At 40.1% G+C, this 18,909-nt stretch overlaps 1 protein-coding gene across 5 annotated transcripts in view; it reads right to left on the minus strand.

The window, feature by feature from the left end:
- SPATA6L (spermatogenesis associated 6 like) overlaps nt 1-18,909 on the minus strand; it is a 41,034-nt gene that overhangs the window by 18,093 nt on the left and 4,032 nt on the right. For 3 of the 5 annotated variants that reach the window (XM_061629249.1, XM_061629228.1, XM_061629264.1), the window contains exons 4-8: nt 18,734-18,775; nt 15,324-15,448; nt 8,155-8,232; nt 5,540-5,803; nt 939-1,038 (exon numbers count right to left, since the gene is read on the minus strand). In XM_061629249.1, the coding sequence (XP_061485233.1) occupies nt 939-1,038; nt 5,540-5,803; nt 8,155-8,232; nt 15,324-15,448; nt 18,734-18,775 (609 nt within the window). The remainder of the gene's footprint in view (nt 1-938; nt 1,039-5,539; nt 5,804-8,154; nt 8,233-15,323; nt 15,449-18,733; nt 18,776-18,909) is intronic. The other 2 variants (XM_061629257.1, XM_061629238.1) reach the window with 2 other exon arrangements.

The following is an 18,909-nucleotide window of genomic DNA, read 5'->3' on the forward strand; positions in this document are numbered from 1 at the left end:
TACTGTTTTAATGTTTTAGCTATGCTAATATCATTTAGTGTTATTATGAATTTGTATTTTTATCTGTGATTTTGTTCATTTATTGTATTATTGTATGTTGTACACCGCCCAGGGAGCCACTGGCTATGGGCGGTTTATAAATGAAATTAAATAAATAAAATAAATAAATGTATGACTGGCATTAGCAGTAGACAGGTTTGAACATTTGTTGGGGTGCAAAGACTGTTGAAGGGCCCCACCAGCAATCTATATCAATAAATTTCCAGCTAGTCCATTCCTGTGGTCTGTGATCTCCCATGCACAATTACACCTTTAGTAGTATGATTGACAGACGTAGATTACATAAATATGTGAAACGAGAGATACTACTTAGAAGCAACAGCCTTTCCTCTAATCACAGATGTTTGGAGATGGTGTGTGGTTATGCAGGGGAAAGAGAAAGCACTCTATACTTTCTTGAGGGCCCTGTCCTCATTTTCCCTTCCACATATAAAAGGAAAACAGAACTAGAAGGTCCCACTAAATCTGGAACTGGCTCTATATACCAAAAGTTTAAAATCTTCTTCTGTACTAAACTACTCAGTTGTATTATTCTGGAGAATTCCTTTACCCCAGAGGCAAGTGAGTAGGAAAGGTAAAAACTGCAATTTATAATATGGTTTGAAATCCATCACTTGGAGGTAAATCTCAAGAATTCCCATGGAACTGAAAGAATGTGTTTAGGATCTGAGTGCAAGGCATACAGGGATACTACACCAAATAGTATTATGCTTTCCACTGAAATCAATGGACCAAAGTGCATAAAATATTATCTTAAAAGAGTGACAGAATTCAACCCGCAGTGTTAGATGATGATAGGATCCTGTGACATGAAGGTTTGTCTTATTATATGCATGCGCATATAATATGCATATAATGACTAACAAATTATTAAATACCTCGTTTCAACTGAAGTTTGTGAGAATTCCTTGATGGGCTCACATTGTGGCTTGGAATCCGATATGGTACCTGTTTTTCAAACATTTTAGAAGGATCTACCTAAAAAAAAAATAACCGAAGAAATATAAGGTCAAATTCTTAATACAATCATAAATTAAGAACATTTTGGAAAGAATCTACAACTTTTCTGAAATCTGGTACAGCTTTATGGAGCTTGTCTACAAAAAAGACTGCTGACTACACATGGGCAGCTCTAGCCTGGGCCCATGGGATGAACTTTGAAAAAGAACTGGAAAAGTTATGGTTGATTATTTGGTCTGATTTTGAGATGTTGTAAAGTTCTCATTTACTTATGTATCTCTGTTTTTGTTTGTGGTCATTGTTTTTATAAAACTTGAATAATAATAATAATAAATTCTTAAGGCAACAGAATTAGGCTTGCATAAGAACACAACATTTTCTATTTCTGTCCTTAACATTACAAAACAAAAAACTAAGAGTTTTCCTCCTTTGCCATTCCCTAATAAATATCTTCCAACTAAAATGTAAACTAGTCAGTTGGCTTAAAACCCACTAATTAATTGAAACATTGGCTTTGATCCAAAGTTCCCATGAGTGGACTTCTGTTTATGAGAAACAGTTTTGCCAATTCTTCCTTCCCCTTGCAGCCCCTGGAAAATCTGCTCTGGAATGTTGGGGGACGCTCTGGAAAATGTGGGAGGTGGCTCTAGGGCTGGAAGGGGAAATAGACAAAAATCACCCTAACCCTCCTCTCTTCCTCCGGCAGGAGCCTCCACTGGATCTCAGGTCCTTTTCTCAATGGAAGGGGCGCTCCATATACAACCAAATGTCAGATATTCAAAGAAAGCTATGATGGCTGTCATTCCCAAACAAGTGAATTGCAAGAGAACCACTCATGGCCTGCAAGTGGTTAATTAAATAATTAAAGATTTATACAAATACCACTTTACAGGGCAGCTGCTTTTTGGGGTGTCTATATGATTCACTTGCTCTGGCCTTACCTCCTTCCAAATTAACCTCCCTCAAGGTGGATCATTCTGCCCTATCGGCTGATTTTGTATTATTCAGTAATTCTTGATATAAACAGCAGAACAACCTGCTCTCAGAGGAGGCTCTTGAGGCCCTAGATGGGCCAGTGCTTTGGAATTGCCTCCTTCCAATCAGGAAGGAACACCCAGATATGACTTATGGCTGTGTTTGGATGTCATGGCAGGAGTGACTCTCCTGGTTGAGCAGAGCCACAACAGCTTTCCAGCAGTGGCATTGCCGGCACTTACGGGAAGGTGTGAGGACACAGCAAGATGGAGGCTGTATGGGCACACCAGTGGAGCCAATCTATTGCTCGTGCCAGTGCACGTGCAGAACCCTGACTTTGCTGCTGCTTTGCCCCTCTCCCTCCCAGTAAGCAGCAGAGATGCAGCTGCAAGGAGGTTATTGATATGGCTCTGCCAGGTAAGGCACTCCAGGGTCTTGCTAGACTATGGTTGAGTGCAGAGGTCAGAAACATTTTTGGCTCCAGGGGCCCCACCCCATGGGCCAACTTTGACAGGTCTGTGGGACAACCCATCTTTTAAAATCCCTTGGGTGGAATTCCCAAGCTTGGGAACCATAGCACAAAGGGCACTGCCAGCCATATGTTCTACAAACCTCCCCACATTTCTTCTTTCCAGACCCAATGTTGAAGGTGCGAAATAAAAGCATGGGGTGGCTCGCCTCCCCACACTTCTCTTTTTCATCTCTGGCACTGGGGCTGGAAAGGATCAGCTTGGGGTGGCTTCAAAGAGCAGTGCTGGGAGGAAGAAGCAGTTTTCATAATGGAAACTGCTTCCCCCTCCTTGAGCAAAGCACACCCCTATCACCATCTTCTCCAACAAAGGAGAACCCTGCCTTTACCCACCCCACACCTGATGTCATGTATGATATCAGGTGAGGGTGAGTGGGCATGTTTTCCCCAAAATGGCCTCACAGGCCAAACCAGGAGGTCTGCTGGACCATCTTTGGCCTAAGGGCTGGAGGTTCCCTGCCCCTGATTTAGTGAGACATGAACCAGCCCAGACTCTTGCCTGGCTTACAAATTCTGTCATCAGGATCAACAAACTGTGCAAAACATTAATTATGGTTAGTTTCAAACAAGTCAGTTTCAAACCATGGCTTCTGAAGCTGGCTTATCTAAAACAAAAGCCATAGTTAAAGTTGATCTCAGTTTTGGGTTCAGACAACATAGCAAGCTGTGGTTAACCAAAAGCAAAAGCTTCCAAACTCCTTCTCTAAGCTGCACAGGAAACAAGGGGGACATGTAAGCCAGGGACGATGCTAATCTATCTCACTAAACCATATTTTAGCATAATGGCCAAATGCAGCCCATAAACACATGAGCTTCTGTAGTCTTATAGCTCATCTCCAAATGCTGGCTACTGAATGCATAGGAAGAAAGTGACAAATCCTGCAGCCATTTTTAACTTTGTTAGGAACTGCATGAGAGGAATATTAGCTCATTATGTCTAACTTTAAGCCTACACCTGGTACAGATCTAAGTGCACCATAGCCATTATGCATTTTGTTGTTAACCCTAACATGGAGTTTCTTGAGCAGAAGGAATGGTTATACTAATCTGCATCTGAAGATAGCACCAAAAATTGTATTTGTTCATCATGACTGCAGGGCTTCTAGGAGAGACAATTACTAAAAAATTAGTGAAGCAAATCAAGGCAATTTCCAGGTTTTTTGAACAGCTGCGGAGAAGAAAAGCCTGCTCTAGACAATTAAAACTGGGCCTGTGTGGACAGGGAAAAGGAAAAGAAAGACACAGGAAGGAAATGTTGGTGGGGAGGAGTGAAAGAAAACATAAAAGAATCTTACTGGAAATCAGTACATTCATCCCTGCTTCAAGCTGACTACAGCACACTTACACTGCAATTCTATACACATCTACTGTTGAACTCAATGGAATTGGCTTCAGAGGATTGTACTGCTTGTCTGTAATCCTAAACACCTTTGTTAGGGAGGAAGCCACACTGATTACAGTGGAACTTACGCCTGAATAAATAGGAACATGATTGCTCTGAGAGACATTTCCAGGTATCTACAAGCAACAACAAATTGTGAATACATATTCCTACTTTTTGTTGTATAACTGTAACAAAATACAACTCAGGGCCTCCTCACATGTTATGATTTTGTACTACTAAAAGTATAGCATTTGAAGCACATACGTATTACAACACAGACGGACAAACACACCCCTTTTGTACACTGTAGAAACAGACACGGGAAGTTGGGCACCAATCACAACTCCACCAAGCATTTCCAAGCACACTCATGGTGACAAAAAGACACACAACAGCTTCAAACGTTACAATTCTAGCACATGTTCAGTCTGAGTCTGTATCATTTATCTGTTATTGCAATATGTGAAGTAGACTTGATAATGCATGTACTGATATTCTGAGGTCTGCTGTTACCTCTGAAACGGCATCTCCAAGTGTGTTGTATGGTTTATGTCCTTTATATTTTTTAGTTGTGAATAACCAATTTAGCAATGCTCCAACCACAATTAAATATAGGAGTCACACTTGGAACTGTATTCAGTTGCTGGCCAGAGTTTCTAAGATTAATATAGTTATTTGATCATCAACCTAACTATTAAATAAAAGTATGTAACAGATCAATCAATATGGAATACTACATTCAAAACAGAAGTTCTTTCTGATTTCAAATAGCTATTTATTGTCTGATACCCTGGAAAATAAACACTTAACACCTGGGATTCCTGAAATGGCTTGTCTGAATTAATCATCTTGATGTAATACTCTGCTGAATTAAACCTTTGTCTAATGCATCTTGCTTGCTTCTGCAGAATGTGCTCTGGACTATGAAAATATGTAGGCGGTCAGTTCCAGCACTAATTGTTTTGTCCTTTCCAGCACTAGCCTATCAAATTAATAGCATTAATAGCCAGTGTTGCATAATGGCTAGACATGTCAGCGGTTGCAAAGGCTCATCTGCAGGCCTTGCAGGATACCAGTGCCTAGAGGTTTCCAAGGAGGCTGCCTATAGAGTGCCTGGAGGAAGTTTGCGTATTGGCGCATGGAACTACATTTCTCATCATGTCAAGAAGCTTAAGCATGTAGCGTAGCATCCAGGGTTCTCAGAAGGCTATGGCCTGAATGTGGTATTGCCCCCCCTTTCTCCAGACCACTACCATGCAGCCGTTAACCTACTTGGAGGCCTCCAGGCCCTGCCACATTCCAGTGATGCCATCAGCATAAATTAGACCATTTGTAATCAATTTGGACTCCACAGTGGGACCAGAATTAATTACAAATTGGAACCCATCATTAATTCAAAATCCCTACCTTTTTAATGTTATTGATTGAACCTGGCAGGTTCTGCCTATTTCTACCATGGGTGATTATGCCTTTTGTATATAAAACAGTACACAAAATAACAATATTTTTATGCAGCATTCACTTTGTGGGACTCCAATTCCCCCGGACATTCCTTTTGTCTTCTGCTAGGAAAAAGGATACTCCAAACAATTTTTAAAAGTTAACTTTGTTACATCATTCTCAGGACTTACATGTCTAACTACAAAAGGTGGCCTGTGGTCTGTTTCTGCCTTGAACTTAGCAGACCTCAAGCTCAGAGGAGATGTCTGCTGCTGACTTTCTCTGCAAAGCTCCTGAAGGCGTCTTGATGGACTTGGAGATGGAGAGCGGGATTCTAAGGATCTTGTAAATCGTGTACAGCCCTTATTCTTTATCGTCCTGCATCGTGCTGGTGAGATGCTCCTTCGCTGGGGTGATGCTGAAGCAGCCCTTCGTAACCTGATTTTATTTCTGTCCTGCAAAATACATTAATGCCTATGCCTGCTACCTGGAGACCTAGCTACAGAAGGTAATAGATATGGCAGAGGAAATTTCCAAACAACAGCAAGCCCTGACTAGGCTTCAGACTGGACAGGCAAAAAAAAAAGAGAGAAATGTCCTTGGAAAAGGCAGATACTTTTTCTCTCAGGACAACACCACGTCAACAGTAAGAAACTAACTGTGAAGACTACAAAGCCAAGAATCCTCTCTGTTAATCACATGAACAAGTTTGTGACCAGCACAATTTAAAACACCCACAGTGTATGGATTGCAAGTCAGGAATTATTACATAAAAAGAGAGCCTGTGCATTGCCTCTCTAGATCACATCAAGGGACCATCTAGTCCAGAATTCTGTTTCTGTTTCCAAGAGGAGCCAGTCAGATGCCTCTGATAAGACTACAAGCGAAGCATGATAGTCATGGTTATTTTTCATAATTTGTTCCCCAAATACACCTGATTTGAGTATATTTGCAACAAAATCAAGTCCTTATAGATGTGCCCAAAGGTTTCAGCTGCTGGAATCTCAAACATTTGAGGGTAGAATTTGCCTTCATATTAAGATGGGGACATGTTTAATTAAATAAGTTTAGTGTCAGAAAGCGAGTTGTTTATCTTTTTCTATACACATTTAATCCAAGTTTGATAGCTTTGCATTCTGGCTTTTGCGCTCTAAAAGGTTATTCTCCAAACTACATTTCAGTAAGCTCATTTCCCACTGAAGGGTGTGGAAGCTGAAAATAAAGAGCACGTCATCAAAACCATTCAGCAAATAGGAAAACTGAGCCCCAAGAGAAAACTTATTTAGGTTCTGATGCCTGTGTTAGAGCAAGAGGTCATGAAGGGTATTGAATGGATATCCCTGCTGCTTTCGGATCAGGTACAACACAGCAACTATCAGCAGACATTTGTAAATATGCTATTATTTCCTCTCACAAGAATAAAGACAACCTCTTTTGTCTTTTTATACAAAAATATGAATATATTACCATATTGCCACACTCCCAATGTAAGTGCCATTTTGAGATTTCTCACAATTTAATAACCCAAAGCTACCACTTACTGTTAAGTCATTCTTAATTAAGTATTCAAATGTAACTGATTTATTGAATAAGAAGGCTGATGATTAATCAACAATTATTATTTAATTGGTTTAATTGTTTTTTGCCCAATCCCAAAAGGCAGATGCATGCTTGTATGTAGCTTTCTACATCCATTTACATTGTAATATTTTTCTGAGCCCTACTGAATGGGAATATATAAAATATATATTTATAGATGATTAATTTTTTATATGGAAGCAATCAAATCATAATACAAAAAAAGCAAAGTATCTCACACAGCAACAACAAAAGAAAAAAGGCTGGATGCATCTAATGATAATGACAGGTGACTGATTGCATTTGGGACTAGTTGCATGAAGCTAGTTGCTGGTAACTAAGCTTTGTGGAGCCTTTGACTACATGTGGACAGATGTATGACAACATGACTGGTGGATTCTTGGGCTTACATGGTGGACAGATGCCTACAAATTACTCCAGTTAAATGTGAGAAAATGCTATAAGACCTCTACAGAAGAGCTCCTGAAAGCAATGACATTTGATTTAGAACATACCTAGGGACAGGATCAAAGGCTTGACAGGCCTCAAAACAACTTCCAACAAGAGTAACTCTTTGGGGATGATCAAAAGCTTAAATGGTTACAGTCTTCTGCTGCTGAGGATAGTTGGTATCTGTCTTAGATATGAACTGATTTTATGTATGTGCTGTTGTTTTAAACTGTTTTCACATTTTTTAAAATTGTTTTTATATATGCATTTATTTTAACTGGTCTATTATATGTAACTGTTTTATATATTTTATTATATTGTAAATTGCTTTTGGATGCCTTATGAGAAGTTATTCATAAATGAAATAAATAAATAAACCTGAGCAAAAGTTTGAGAGAGCTGCCTAGATGCAAAATTGCCGTGATTGTTATGTAAATAAGTTTAACATTGTAACCATGGGTCAAAATATACACAAACACATTAATACATTGTACATCCAATAGAATTTAAAAACATTAAAACATCATATATTCAATAATCAATAAAATAAAAATAAAACAATTCAAAATGTCAAATAGTACTTACAAAACAAATAAAAAATGGTCCAGATTCCAGGGCAAGTCCTAAAACTACAATTTAGCCAGACATCTAGTAGGATTTTCAAATGCAGATTGTTATATGATAGTAAATGCATTGATGTAATGAGGAATTAAGTGAGATTAAGTGTGACTGAAATTATTGCCTTCTATATTTAATTTAATTAGTTAAAATTACTTACACGATACCATCTTCTGGACAGAAGTGGTAGTTCTGTAATAGTTGTTCTTGTGGAAAACTCTAATTTTGGTGCAATGCCCTTAAAGATTTGAAAAGGATGAGAAATTAGTGTAAACAAACAAAGTGAATCATCACACTTGAAAGCAGCACAGGAGCTAAAACTGCATATCGTGTTACTCTCATCTTGGTTTAAAAGAATACCAGGAAGATGGAACATTTGTAAGACCTCACTGTTGGGGAAAATTCAAATTGGCAGTTAATGCTTACTTGGGAGTAAGTCTCATTGAAATCAATGGGACTTGTGTCCCAGTAAGCATGCATATAGTGGCAATGCAAGCATATCAGATGCCTCCAGTGGAAGTTTATTCATGTAAGACTGTTCTTTAATTGCCAATGTTTCAGACAGGCCAACCATTTTTTCACTGTAGTTACTGCAGGTAACAAAAAATATATAGAATCACTTGAAGATCACTTAGGCTATAAGTCCTATACACACTTACCTGGGAGTGAGTCTATTGAATTACAAGTATAGGAATGTCAGCAAGCATAGCTTGCCAGGCAAACTATGCTTTTACATTACTTACATTATATTACTACTCTCATTTGCATCTGGCCATCGTACTCATTACAGATAAACTGTTCTTGACCTACCAAACATATCTGATAAATGCTGCCATTGTGACTTTTAAATATACACATTTATTTGAAACATTCCACCATAATGAAAGAAAATTCAATTAACCCAGTATCTCTGTAACAGTTCTTTCAAAAAGTCACTTTGCTACCTGCTGAGACCTGAATTACATTAAGATGTAAAACAGCTTGGGTTTAGCTATTTAATCATTCACAAGGCAATCATGCTTATTCAGAAATAAGTCCTGTCCCACTTAGTTCAATGCGACTTGCTCTCTAGCAAGTGTATTTAGAATTGCAGCATAAATTCCCACATATGGGATTAAGCCCCATTTGGTTTGGTGGAACTTGATTCTTTGTAAACATGAAAAGGGTTGGCCTGTCAAGTAGTTACATATGTTAGAATTTTTTTAAGCTTCATAAGAATATGAAGTGGACCAAGATTATATAGTTGCAGTCCAATGCATACCTCAAAGTACTTCTCACTGAACTCTGTGGAACTTACTTCTGAGTAAACATGCAGAGGAGTAGGCTGCCAGTCTGCTATACACAAAACTGACAATAGCAAGCAGCAAATTCCCCGAGAAAATATGTCAGCAATTCCTCAGAACATAGAAAATGGACCTTTCGTGTTATGGCACCTACCTTTTGGAATTCACTCCCCTTAAATATTAGGCACCATCTCTCTTGTCTTTTTAGCACCTATTGAAGACCTTCCTCTTTCAACAAGCCTTTTAAGTAGAGACCTTATCCCAACCTGCATCTGTGTTGACACTGTTTGCCGATTTTTTAAAAGATGTTTTAAACATTTATTTTTAAAGCATTTGCTGCCCTGGGCTCCTTCTGGGAGGAAGGGCAAGATATAAATTTAATTTTTATTTTTTTAAAAAATAATCTCCTAATGCTGGTAATTTTTTTAAAGGACTATTTCAGAGCTTAATAGAAATCAGGATGAATATGAAACAAACAGAAATACACTGCTTTGCAAAAGTAATCAGACCCCTGACCAATGCTCTCATATTACTGAATTATAAACAGTACATTGTAATTTCATTCTGTATGATATTTTATTTTAAAACACTGAAATTATTGTAAGGTGACATTGGTCTTATGTTGGGAAATGTTTGTAAGAAACATAAAAAACTGAAACACGTTGCTTACATAAGTATTCAACCCCCAAACATTAATATTTGGTGGAGCCACCTTTCGCTGCAATAACAGCTTTAAGCCTTTTGGGGTAGGTATGTACCAGCTTTGCACACAGCTTTGGAAGGATTTTGCCCCATTCTTCTTGGCAGATTTGCTCCAGTTTCTTTCAGGTTAGTTGGACATCGCTTGTGGACTGCAATTTTCAAAGAGCGCCATAGATTGTCAATGGGATTGAAATCAGGACTTTGACTGGGCCACTGTAGGACATTCACCTTTTTGTTATTGGGCCACTCCAATGTTGCTTTGGCCTTGTGCTTGAGATCATTGTCCCGTTGAAAAATGAATTTCCTCTCAGGTTTCAGTTTTTTAGTGGTCTGAAGCAGGTTCTCTTACAGTATTGCCCTGTATTTTGCTCCATCCATTCTTCCTTCCATTTTAGCAAGATGCCTAGTCCCTGCTGATGAGAAGCATCCCCACAGCACGATGCTGCCACCACCATACTTCACTGTGGGGATGGTGTGTCTTGAGGCATGGGCAGTGTTAGGTTTGTGCCAAACATAGTGCTTTGAGTTTTGGTCAAAAAGCTCTATGTTGGTCTCATCTGACCACAAAACCTTTTCCCACATCACAGTTGGGGCACTCTCATGCTTTCTGGCAAACTCCAGGCATGCTTTCAGATGGTACTTTTTGACTAATGGCTTCTTTCTTGCCACTCTCCCATACAGGCCAGTGTTATACAGAGCTCTTGATATGGTTAACTGGTGCACCATTACTCCACTCCCAGCCACTGAACTCTGTAGCTCCTTCAAAATGATTATTGGCCTCTCTGTGACTTCTCTCACAAGGCTCCTTCTTGCTCAAGTGTTGAGTTTTGAGGGACAGCCTTTTCTTGGCAATATTCATACACTTGGATATTATTTTTTCCTAGTCTATGCATCTGTATTACATTATCTCTCACTTCTGCAGAATGCTCTTTGGTCTTCCTTTTCTTTCAGATCCACAGCCTGAACAATGATCCTTCAACAGTGGCGTTTTTATCCTGACAACGTGACAGCAACTTAAATGGTCACAGGTGGAGGCCAATGGTAAGGTAACTGTGTCCTCAATAGGTCAATTTATTTCATCTGTGTAAACTGGGAGCTTCCACAGCACAGGGGTTGAATACTTATGCAAGCAACATGTTTCAGTTTTTTGTTTCTTACAAACATTTCCCAACTCCTGAAAAAGCCTTCCTTGGACCTGATAATTTTAACAGCTACAGGCCAGTGGCGAATGTTCCATTCCTGGGCAAGGTCTTGGAACGGGTGGTTGCTGGCCAGCTCCAGGCGCTATTGGATGAAACTGATTATCTAGATCCATTTCAATCGGGTTTTAGGCCCGGTTTTGGCACTGAGACAGCCTTGGTCGCCCTGTACGATGACCTATGTCGGGAAAGAGACAGAGGGAGTGTAACTCTGTTGATTCTCCTTGATCTCTCAGCGGCTTTTGATACCATCGACCATGGTATCCTTCTGGAGAGGCTCGCAGAGTTGGGAGTTGGAGGTACTGCTTGGCAGTGGTTCCGCTCCTACTTGGCGGGTCGTCTCCAGAAGGTAGTGCTTGGGGAACATTGCTCGACACCGCGGGCTCTCCAATATGGGGTCCCGCAGGGGTCAGTTTTGTCCCCCCTGCTTTTTAATATCTACATGAAGCCGTTGGGAGAGGTCATCAGGAGTTTTGGAGTGCGTTGTCATCAGTATGCTGATGACACGCAGCTCTACTTCTCCTTTTCATCTTCTTCAGGTGAGGCTGTCGATTTGCTGAACCGTTGCCTGGCCACGACAATGGACTGGATGAGAGTTAACAAACTGAAGCTCAATCCAGACAAGACTGAGATGCTGTTGGTGGACGGGTTCTCTGATCGGATGGTGGATATATACCCTGTCCTGGACGGGGTTACACTCCCCCTAAAGGACCGGGTTCGTAGTCTGGGAGTCTTTTTAGACTCTTCCCTCTCACTTGAGGCTCAAGTAGCCTCGGTGGTTAGGAATGCGTTTTACCAACTTCGGTTGGTAGCCCAGCTACGTCCCTATTTGAGTAAAGAGGACCTTACATCAGTGGTACATGCTCTGGTAACCTCACGTTTGGATTACTGTAATGCGCTTTACGTAGGGCTACCTTTGAAGACAGTTCGGAAGCTACAACTAGTGCAAAATGCGGCGGCCAGATTGCTGACAAGGACCAAGCGGTCCGAGCATATAACACCTGTTCTGGCCAGCTTGCACTGGTTGCCAATATGTTGCCGGGCTAGATTCAAAGTGTTGGTATTAACCTATAAAGCCTTATACGGTGCGGGACCACGATACCTTGTGGAACGCCTCTTCCGATATGAACCGGCCCATGCACTACGTTCTGCTACGAAGGCCCTCCTCCGGGTTCCAACTCACAGGGAGGCCCGGAGGGTGATGACAAGATCTAAGGCCTTCTCAGTGGTGGCCCCCGAACTATGGAACAGTCTCCCCGAGGAAGTACGCCTGGCGCCGACTCTGCTCTCCTTCCGGCGCCAGGTCAAAACCTTCCTATTCTCTGAAGCATTTTAAGTTACACTGATTTACTTTTTAAAATGTTTATTGTATTGGATTGATGATTGTATTTTAGTATTATTTTGTTATTCATTGTATTTTTATGCTATTTTATGTTCACCGCCCAGAGAGCTATTGCTAGTCGGGCAGTATATAAATTAAATAAATAAATAAATAAATAAATAAAATAAACATAAAACCAATGTTACCTTACAATAATTGATTTTGAGTTTCAGTGTTTCAAAATAAAATATCATACAGAACGAAATTACAATGTATCATTTGTAATTCAGTAATATGAGAGCATATAAAAACGCCACTGTTGAAGGATCATTGTTCAGGCTGTGGATCTGAAGGAAAAGGAAGGCCAAAGAGCATTCTACAGAAGTGAGAGATAATGTAATACAAATGCATAGATTAGGAAAAGGGTACAAAATAATATCCAAGTGTTTGGATATCCCAGTGAGCACAGTTGGATCAATAATCAGGAAATGGAAGCTGCATCACACCACCCAGGCATTGCCAAGAAAAGGCCGTCTGTGACGCCTCCTTCCCTGGCTCTCCCTGTCAGGCTCCTACCTGCTCGTGGTTACTGCCTGTCTCTAGGCACCACCAGGGACTCCACCAGTCCGGACCGTCCTCTCTTATGGTTTCTCTCCCCGCTCTAGCACAGATCTCAACAGATCCCCCTGCTAGGCAGCACCACCAGTCACGTCCTATAACCAGTATTTCCAGAGACTCTGCCTGAGTCTCCCTCAATCTGGTTACCTCTGTGACTGAGTGCTTAAGCTGTCCCCAATCCCTTTGATTTACTCAGACTGCTTATAATTCTGGTTTGCTCTGAATACTTGTGGTGTTATTCTTCCATCCCACCGCTACCACCACATGTGAGGCTTCCTTCCCTGGCTCTCCCTGTCAGGCTCCTACCTGCTCGTGGTTACTGCCTGTCTCTAGGCACCACCAGGGACTCCACCAGTCCGGACCGTCCTCTCTTATGGTTTCTCTCCCCGCTCTAGCACAGATCTCAACAGATCCCCCTGCTAGGCAGCACCACCAGTCACGTCCTATAACCAGTATTCCCAGAGACTCTGCCTGAGTCTCCCTCAATCTGGTTACCTCTGTGACTGAGTGCTTAAGCTGTCCCCAATCCCTTTGATTTACTCAGACTGCTTATAATTCTGGTTTGCTCTGAATACTTGTGGTGTTATTCTTCCCTTCCCCGCTGCCACCATATTATCCTTCAGCCTTGGTATTTACCTCACCCTCCCTTCTGGTCTGTGAAACCCCAGCCAAGGATCAGGCCTTTGGTAAACCAAATTAAGTATTTATTAAATAACACAGATAACAAGCTAACAAGATTTCTTCATAAGGCACATAAGCATATGGTTTTATCTAATACTAATCCGAACTCCACCCCCCTCCTTCTCCACGCTCTCCTGACAAACCACTCTCTCAAACCCACCAAACAACCCACTCTTTCTCTTCTCCCCCCTCAGATTCCACTGTCACTCTTCCTTTTATACTGTCAGCCATTTTAAACATTCAGCCAATCATCCAGCATTCTACTGCCCATTCACTCCCCCTTCCTCTTACATTCCACTTACCATGTATCTCCTATACAAACAGCACTTACCATATATACAATAATAGAGGATCATCACACCGTCCCTCAAAACTCAGCACTTGTGAGCACTTGTGAGAGAAGCCACAGAGAGGCCAATAATCACTTTGAAGGAGCTACAGAGTTCAGTGGCTGGGAATGGAGTCATAGTGCACCAGTCAACCATATCAAGAGCTCTGCATAACCCTGGCCTGAATGGGAGGGTGGCAAGAAAAACAACATTACTCAAAAAGTACCATCGGAAAGCATGCCTGGAGTTTGCCAGAAAGCATGAGAGTGCCCCAACTGTGATGTGGGAAAAGGTTTTGTGGTCAGATGAGACCAACATAGAGCTTTTTGACCAAAACTCAAAGTGCTATGTGTGGTGCAAACCTAAAACTGCCCATGCCTCAAGACACACCATTCCTACAGTGAAGTATGGTGGTGGTAGAATCGTGCTGTGGGAATACTTCTCATCAGCAGAGACTGGGCATCTTGTTAAAATCAAAGGAAGAATGGATAGAGCAAAATACAGGGAAATACTGCAAGAGAACCTGCTCCAGTCCACTAAAAAACTGAAACCTGAGAGGAAATTCAATTTTCAGCAGGACAATGATCCCAAGCAGAAGGCCAAAGCAACATTGGAGTGGCTCAAGATCCAAAAGGTGAATGTCCTACAATGGCCCAGTCAAAGTCCTGATCTCAATCCCGTTGACAATCTATGGCGCTCTTTGAAAATTGTGGTCCACAAGCGACGCCCAACCAACCTAAACGAACTGGAGCAAATCTGCCAAGAAGAATGGGGCAAAATCCCTCCAAAGGTGTGTGCAAAGCTGGTACATACCTACCCCAAAAGGTTTAAAGCTGTTATTGCAGCAAAAGGTGGCTCCACCAAATATTAATGTTTGGGGGTTGAATACTTATGCAAGCAACATGTTTCAGTTTTTTATGTTTCTTACAAATATTTCCCAACATAAAACCAATGTCACCTTACAATAATTGATCATGAATTTCAGTGTTTCAAAATAAAATATCATACAGAATAAAATTACAATGTACCATTTGTAATTCAGTAATATGAGAGCATTGGTTAGGGGTCTGATTACTTTTGCAAGGCACTATAAATGCTTACTTCCAAATTTTAGAAAGAGGTGTGACATGAATAAGAACAGGCTACTGAGCAGACCTTGGGATACACATGAGCAATCCCATTCCAGAACCACTTACTGGGAAAGAAGGATGAGTATTCATTAGTAACTCTCTGTCCACTCCAGGATATGTAGGAGTCAATTTGGGCTCTGGAAATAGAAAATCTCGAGTATTGTCCTCATAAAATGCAATATCTTCTCTCTCTGAGATATGAAATAAAAGGAGAGAGATTGCTAGGGTAAGACACAAAAACACCGTAACCAGTTCTCCACAAAGGAACACAAGCCCTCTTCATAGCCATAACTCAAAAAGGATTTTTTTCCAGAATAAATTCAACTCTTCTCCAATAAACATTCTGTTGAACAGAGCATAACACGTGTGCATAAAATCCATGCACATGATTGGGAGAACGAGGTGCTGGTGCAAGAGAAATTCCAGCCACTAGCATATATGTGATGCAGTGGGATGGGTAACTAATTATCTAGGAGATCAAGAAAAGCACCTCCTAGTGGATTTTCTTTGTGATTGAAAATTGAAATGAATGACCACTTTAAGAGCATAAGGAGTTCCAATGACCTTACAGAGACCCCTCTAACTCAGGATCAAACTGCATGTGACATTATTCAGGCACTTCTGAGTTTTTAGTAAATAGGAGCTGCAGAATGGGCAACAACTGGATTGGGACTGCAACACATGGGAGAAGAGATGGGATTGAATCCTTTCCGTCTTCTAAACTCCTAATATGGATTAACCCCCATCCCTCAGCTGCTCATGGTATTATGAGGAAAGTTCCAGCTGACATCAATCTGCCTTTGATTGTGCTTTGCTTTTGACAGAAGTATTTGTCATGAATGGCTAAAGGCTACTAAGCTAATGTTTTCCAATAGCTATGCACAATGTCTCCATCTTTCTCTCTCTCTCTAGTGGAAACATAGATTAGGTCTCAATAACTGTGTAAAATGGTTCAGTCAGATATGCTGCTGCATTGTGTAAGCAGATTGGCCTCTGGAGGCACAACTTAGCCAGCAGCCTTCCTCCCTGTTTTCAATCAGTCTCTGATCAAGAGTGTTGAACTCTCCAAGGTTCATCAAAACATTCAAAAACAAAGGTAAGGCAGGAAAGGGGCAGGATCCTATTCAGCCTGCTTGAGTAGTGGCCAACAGACCACAGGATATTCAGAGATGATGATGATGAAATTTATTTATTACCTGCCCTTCATTTGCAGGTTCCAGGGTGGATTGCAACAATTTAAAAATCAGTATTTTAATTACTAGAAAAAATCAGCTAGCACAATTTTTAGCTATACCAGAAAGTAAAGGACACCTGGAGTCTCCAAGTAGCTCTACTCACTTCTGAGGCAAAAGATCCATGCTTCACATGTAGTGAAGCAAGTTACCACTTCCCCTGATTATAACTGAAGCCAATCCACGGGAAGCATAGATAAATAAAATGATGCCTAATTATTATGTTATGTGTCTCTTATGTGCTATGAGATTTTATCTGCCGTTTGTTCCCCCACTCTCCCAGTGTTGAGGGAAGCATAATTCTTATTTAATCATATTTCCCACTTCATTATCTTGAAGCATTTGCTATCACCTGAAAATCTTGTCTCAAACTTTCAAGCACCTCCTCAGTAGGGGTCTAATTTAGGTTTCAGTGGCACAGCAAACAAATTTATTTTTGGAAAAAGCAAGGTTCAAACGCCACTTCTTGCTGACACTCAAAATGTACAGTTCAATCTTATACATGTCTACTCAGAAGTACGTCCCACTGTGTCCAACATAACTAATTTGCAGATAAGTGGATATAGGACTGCAGTCTAAATTGGGGGGAAAGTAGACCACCATGTTTTAACAGCATTTGTTGTGATTGTCTCCATACCTCATAACAACAAGATGCTCTTGAGAAATAAACATGTGTGATTCTAAACACGGAATGAGGAAACAGGGATGGACATTGCACCCTAACAAAAAGGGCACATCTACCTGTCAGTTCAGTTAAAATAGCTCGGACCCAAATACCAATCTTCCACATATCCTACCATGTAACACTTCCTTCTGTGCCCAAACATGAAAGCAAGAAAGAGGCTTTTTATTCCATTTTGTTTCATCACTAGCCTTACTGAGAAATAAATACATAAAGAGACTTAAATAAGGGTCACCTAGCAGTTACTGCAGCAAAAGTGCCACAAAATTAGGGAGAGCCCCTTTCTTATTGTTTGGTCATTCCACATCTCATGAGAAAGACTTCTTTTCTTTTGTAAAAAATGATTTAACTTAGGATAGCAAAATCAGAGCGGGATGCCTTTTCTAGCTATCAGCCAGTTAACACAAATGCCCACTTTCTATTTTGAGTTAGGAATGATTATAAAAAAATCAACGCCAAACTGCCCAGCTGATTTGTGAGCAACTTTCAAAAATATGTGCCATCAGGAAATACGTAATATTAAAAAAACATTTATCACCATCTTTTATTCTCTGTTTCTTGGCAACTGTTTATAGATAACATTTGAACAAAAAGTGAAGAAAGGTTTGAACATCAAAAAGTGAATTAAGGTAGGATTTGTGGGGGGGGAGCTGTTCTGCTGTAATGGTTGTTTTCATAAAATCATAAATGGCTGTTATCATTTTCTCTAAAACAAAACAAAAAATTTTAATCCCCAAAATTTTCTGCTGGATCCATCAGGACCAAAAACTAATTCTTTATTAAAGTAAATAAATAAAAACAAGCTTGACATGCTTAGAAGTTTAATAAAAGCAACACACCTGAATGACGTAAGGGAAAAATCGATAACATGAAGTATAATGACTCTGAATATTTCATCCTCATCTTTACGGATGACAACTGCAACACCTATGCATTGCATAGTTTTCTGATTTTTTTCTGCTGTTTGATCACTTAATAGTTGTGAATTTTAATGATCTCGCAAGATATAGTGAATCAGACTAGCAGTTAAATTAAAAGATATATTATAGAGCAGGGGGATTTGGTGGGAATGAAAATATATTTGATTTTGCCAAATTCAGTAAATAACATTTTAAAAAATATTTGCATTGAATGTCTGAAGAATTAAAAGGATCATTCCACATCTCACTAACCTTACTGAAAAATAAATACACCTGAAAGCCTCTATTGAGAGTAAATGGATCTTACAAATCAGTAAGCGAGATGACTCTATAATCTGTCTAAGCAACTTTCGATTGAATCTTACAGAAGGCTTATTCTGCCACCCTGTGTTCACTTACCAAGGATAACAAAAAATAACCAGCCAGCTAGGTTTCATGAACTGATTAACATATTTTGTCTAGAATACGATAGCATGTACATTTTTGTCCAGTATCACCTCCTCATCAGTAACTAATAATAATAACAGATACTGAAACACTAGAGGGGAAAAAATCAGCATCTCTAACCCCAACATCATCCAAGATTCATTCTTTCACTGCTGAGTTTATTGAAGTTGTGAAGAATATGTTTCCCCTGTTTACCTGAAGGTACCAGTTCGGATAATCGAAACCTTGTTACATTTTCTAAAAGAAGATGAATAAACAATATTATTCATGATAGGTAAAGAAATATGAATTATTTAAGCTATACTTTCAATGCAAGGTCAGTCAAGTTTCCAGACCTTAAGAGATACAACAAACAATGACTATTTGGCTGA

The sequence above is a fragment of the Rhineura floridana genome, chromosome 1, assembly GCF_030035675.1.
Source record: "Rhineura floridana isolate rRhiFlo1 chromosome 1, rRhiFlo1.hap2, whole genome shotgun sequence".
Taxonomy (NCBI): domain Eukaryota; kingdom Metazoa; phylum Chordata; class Lepidosauria; order Squamata; family Rhineuridae; genus Rhineura; species Rhineura floridana.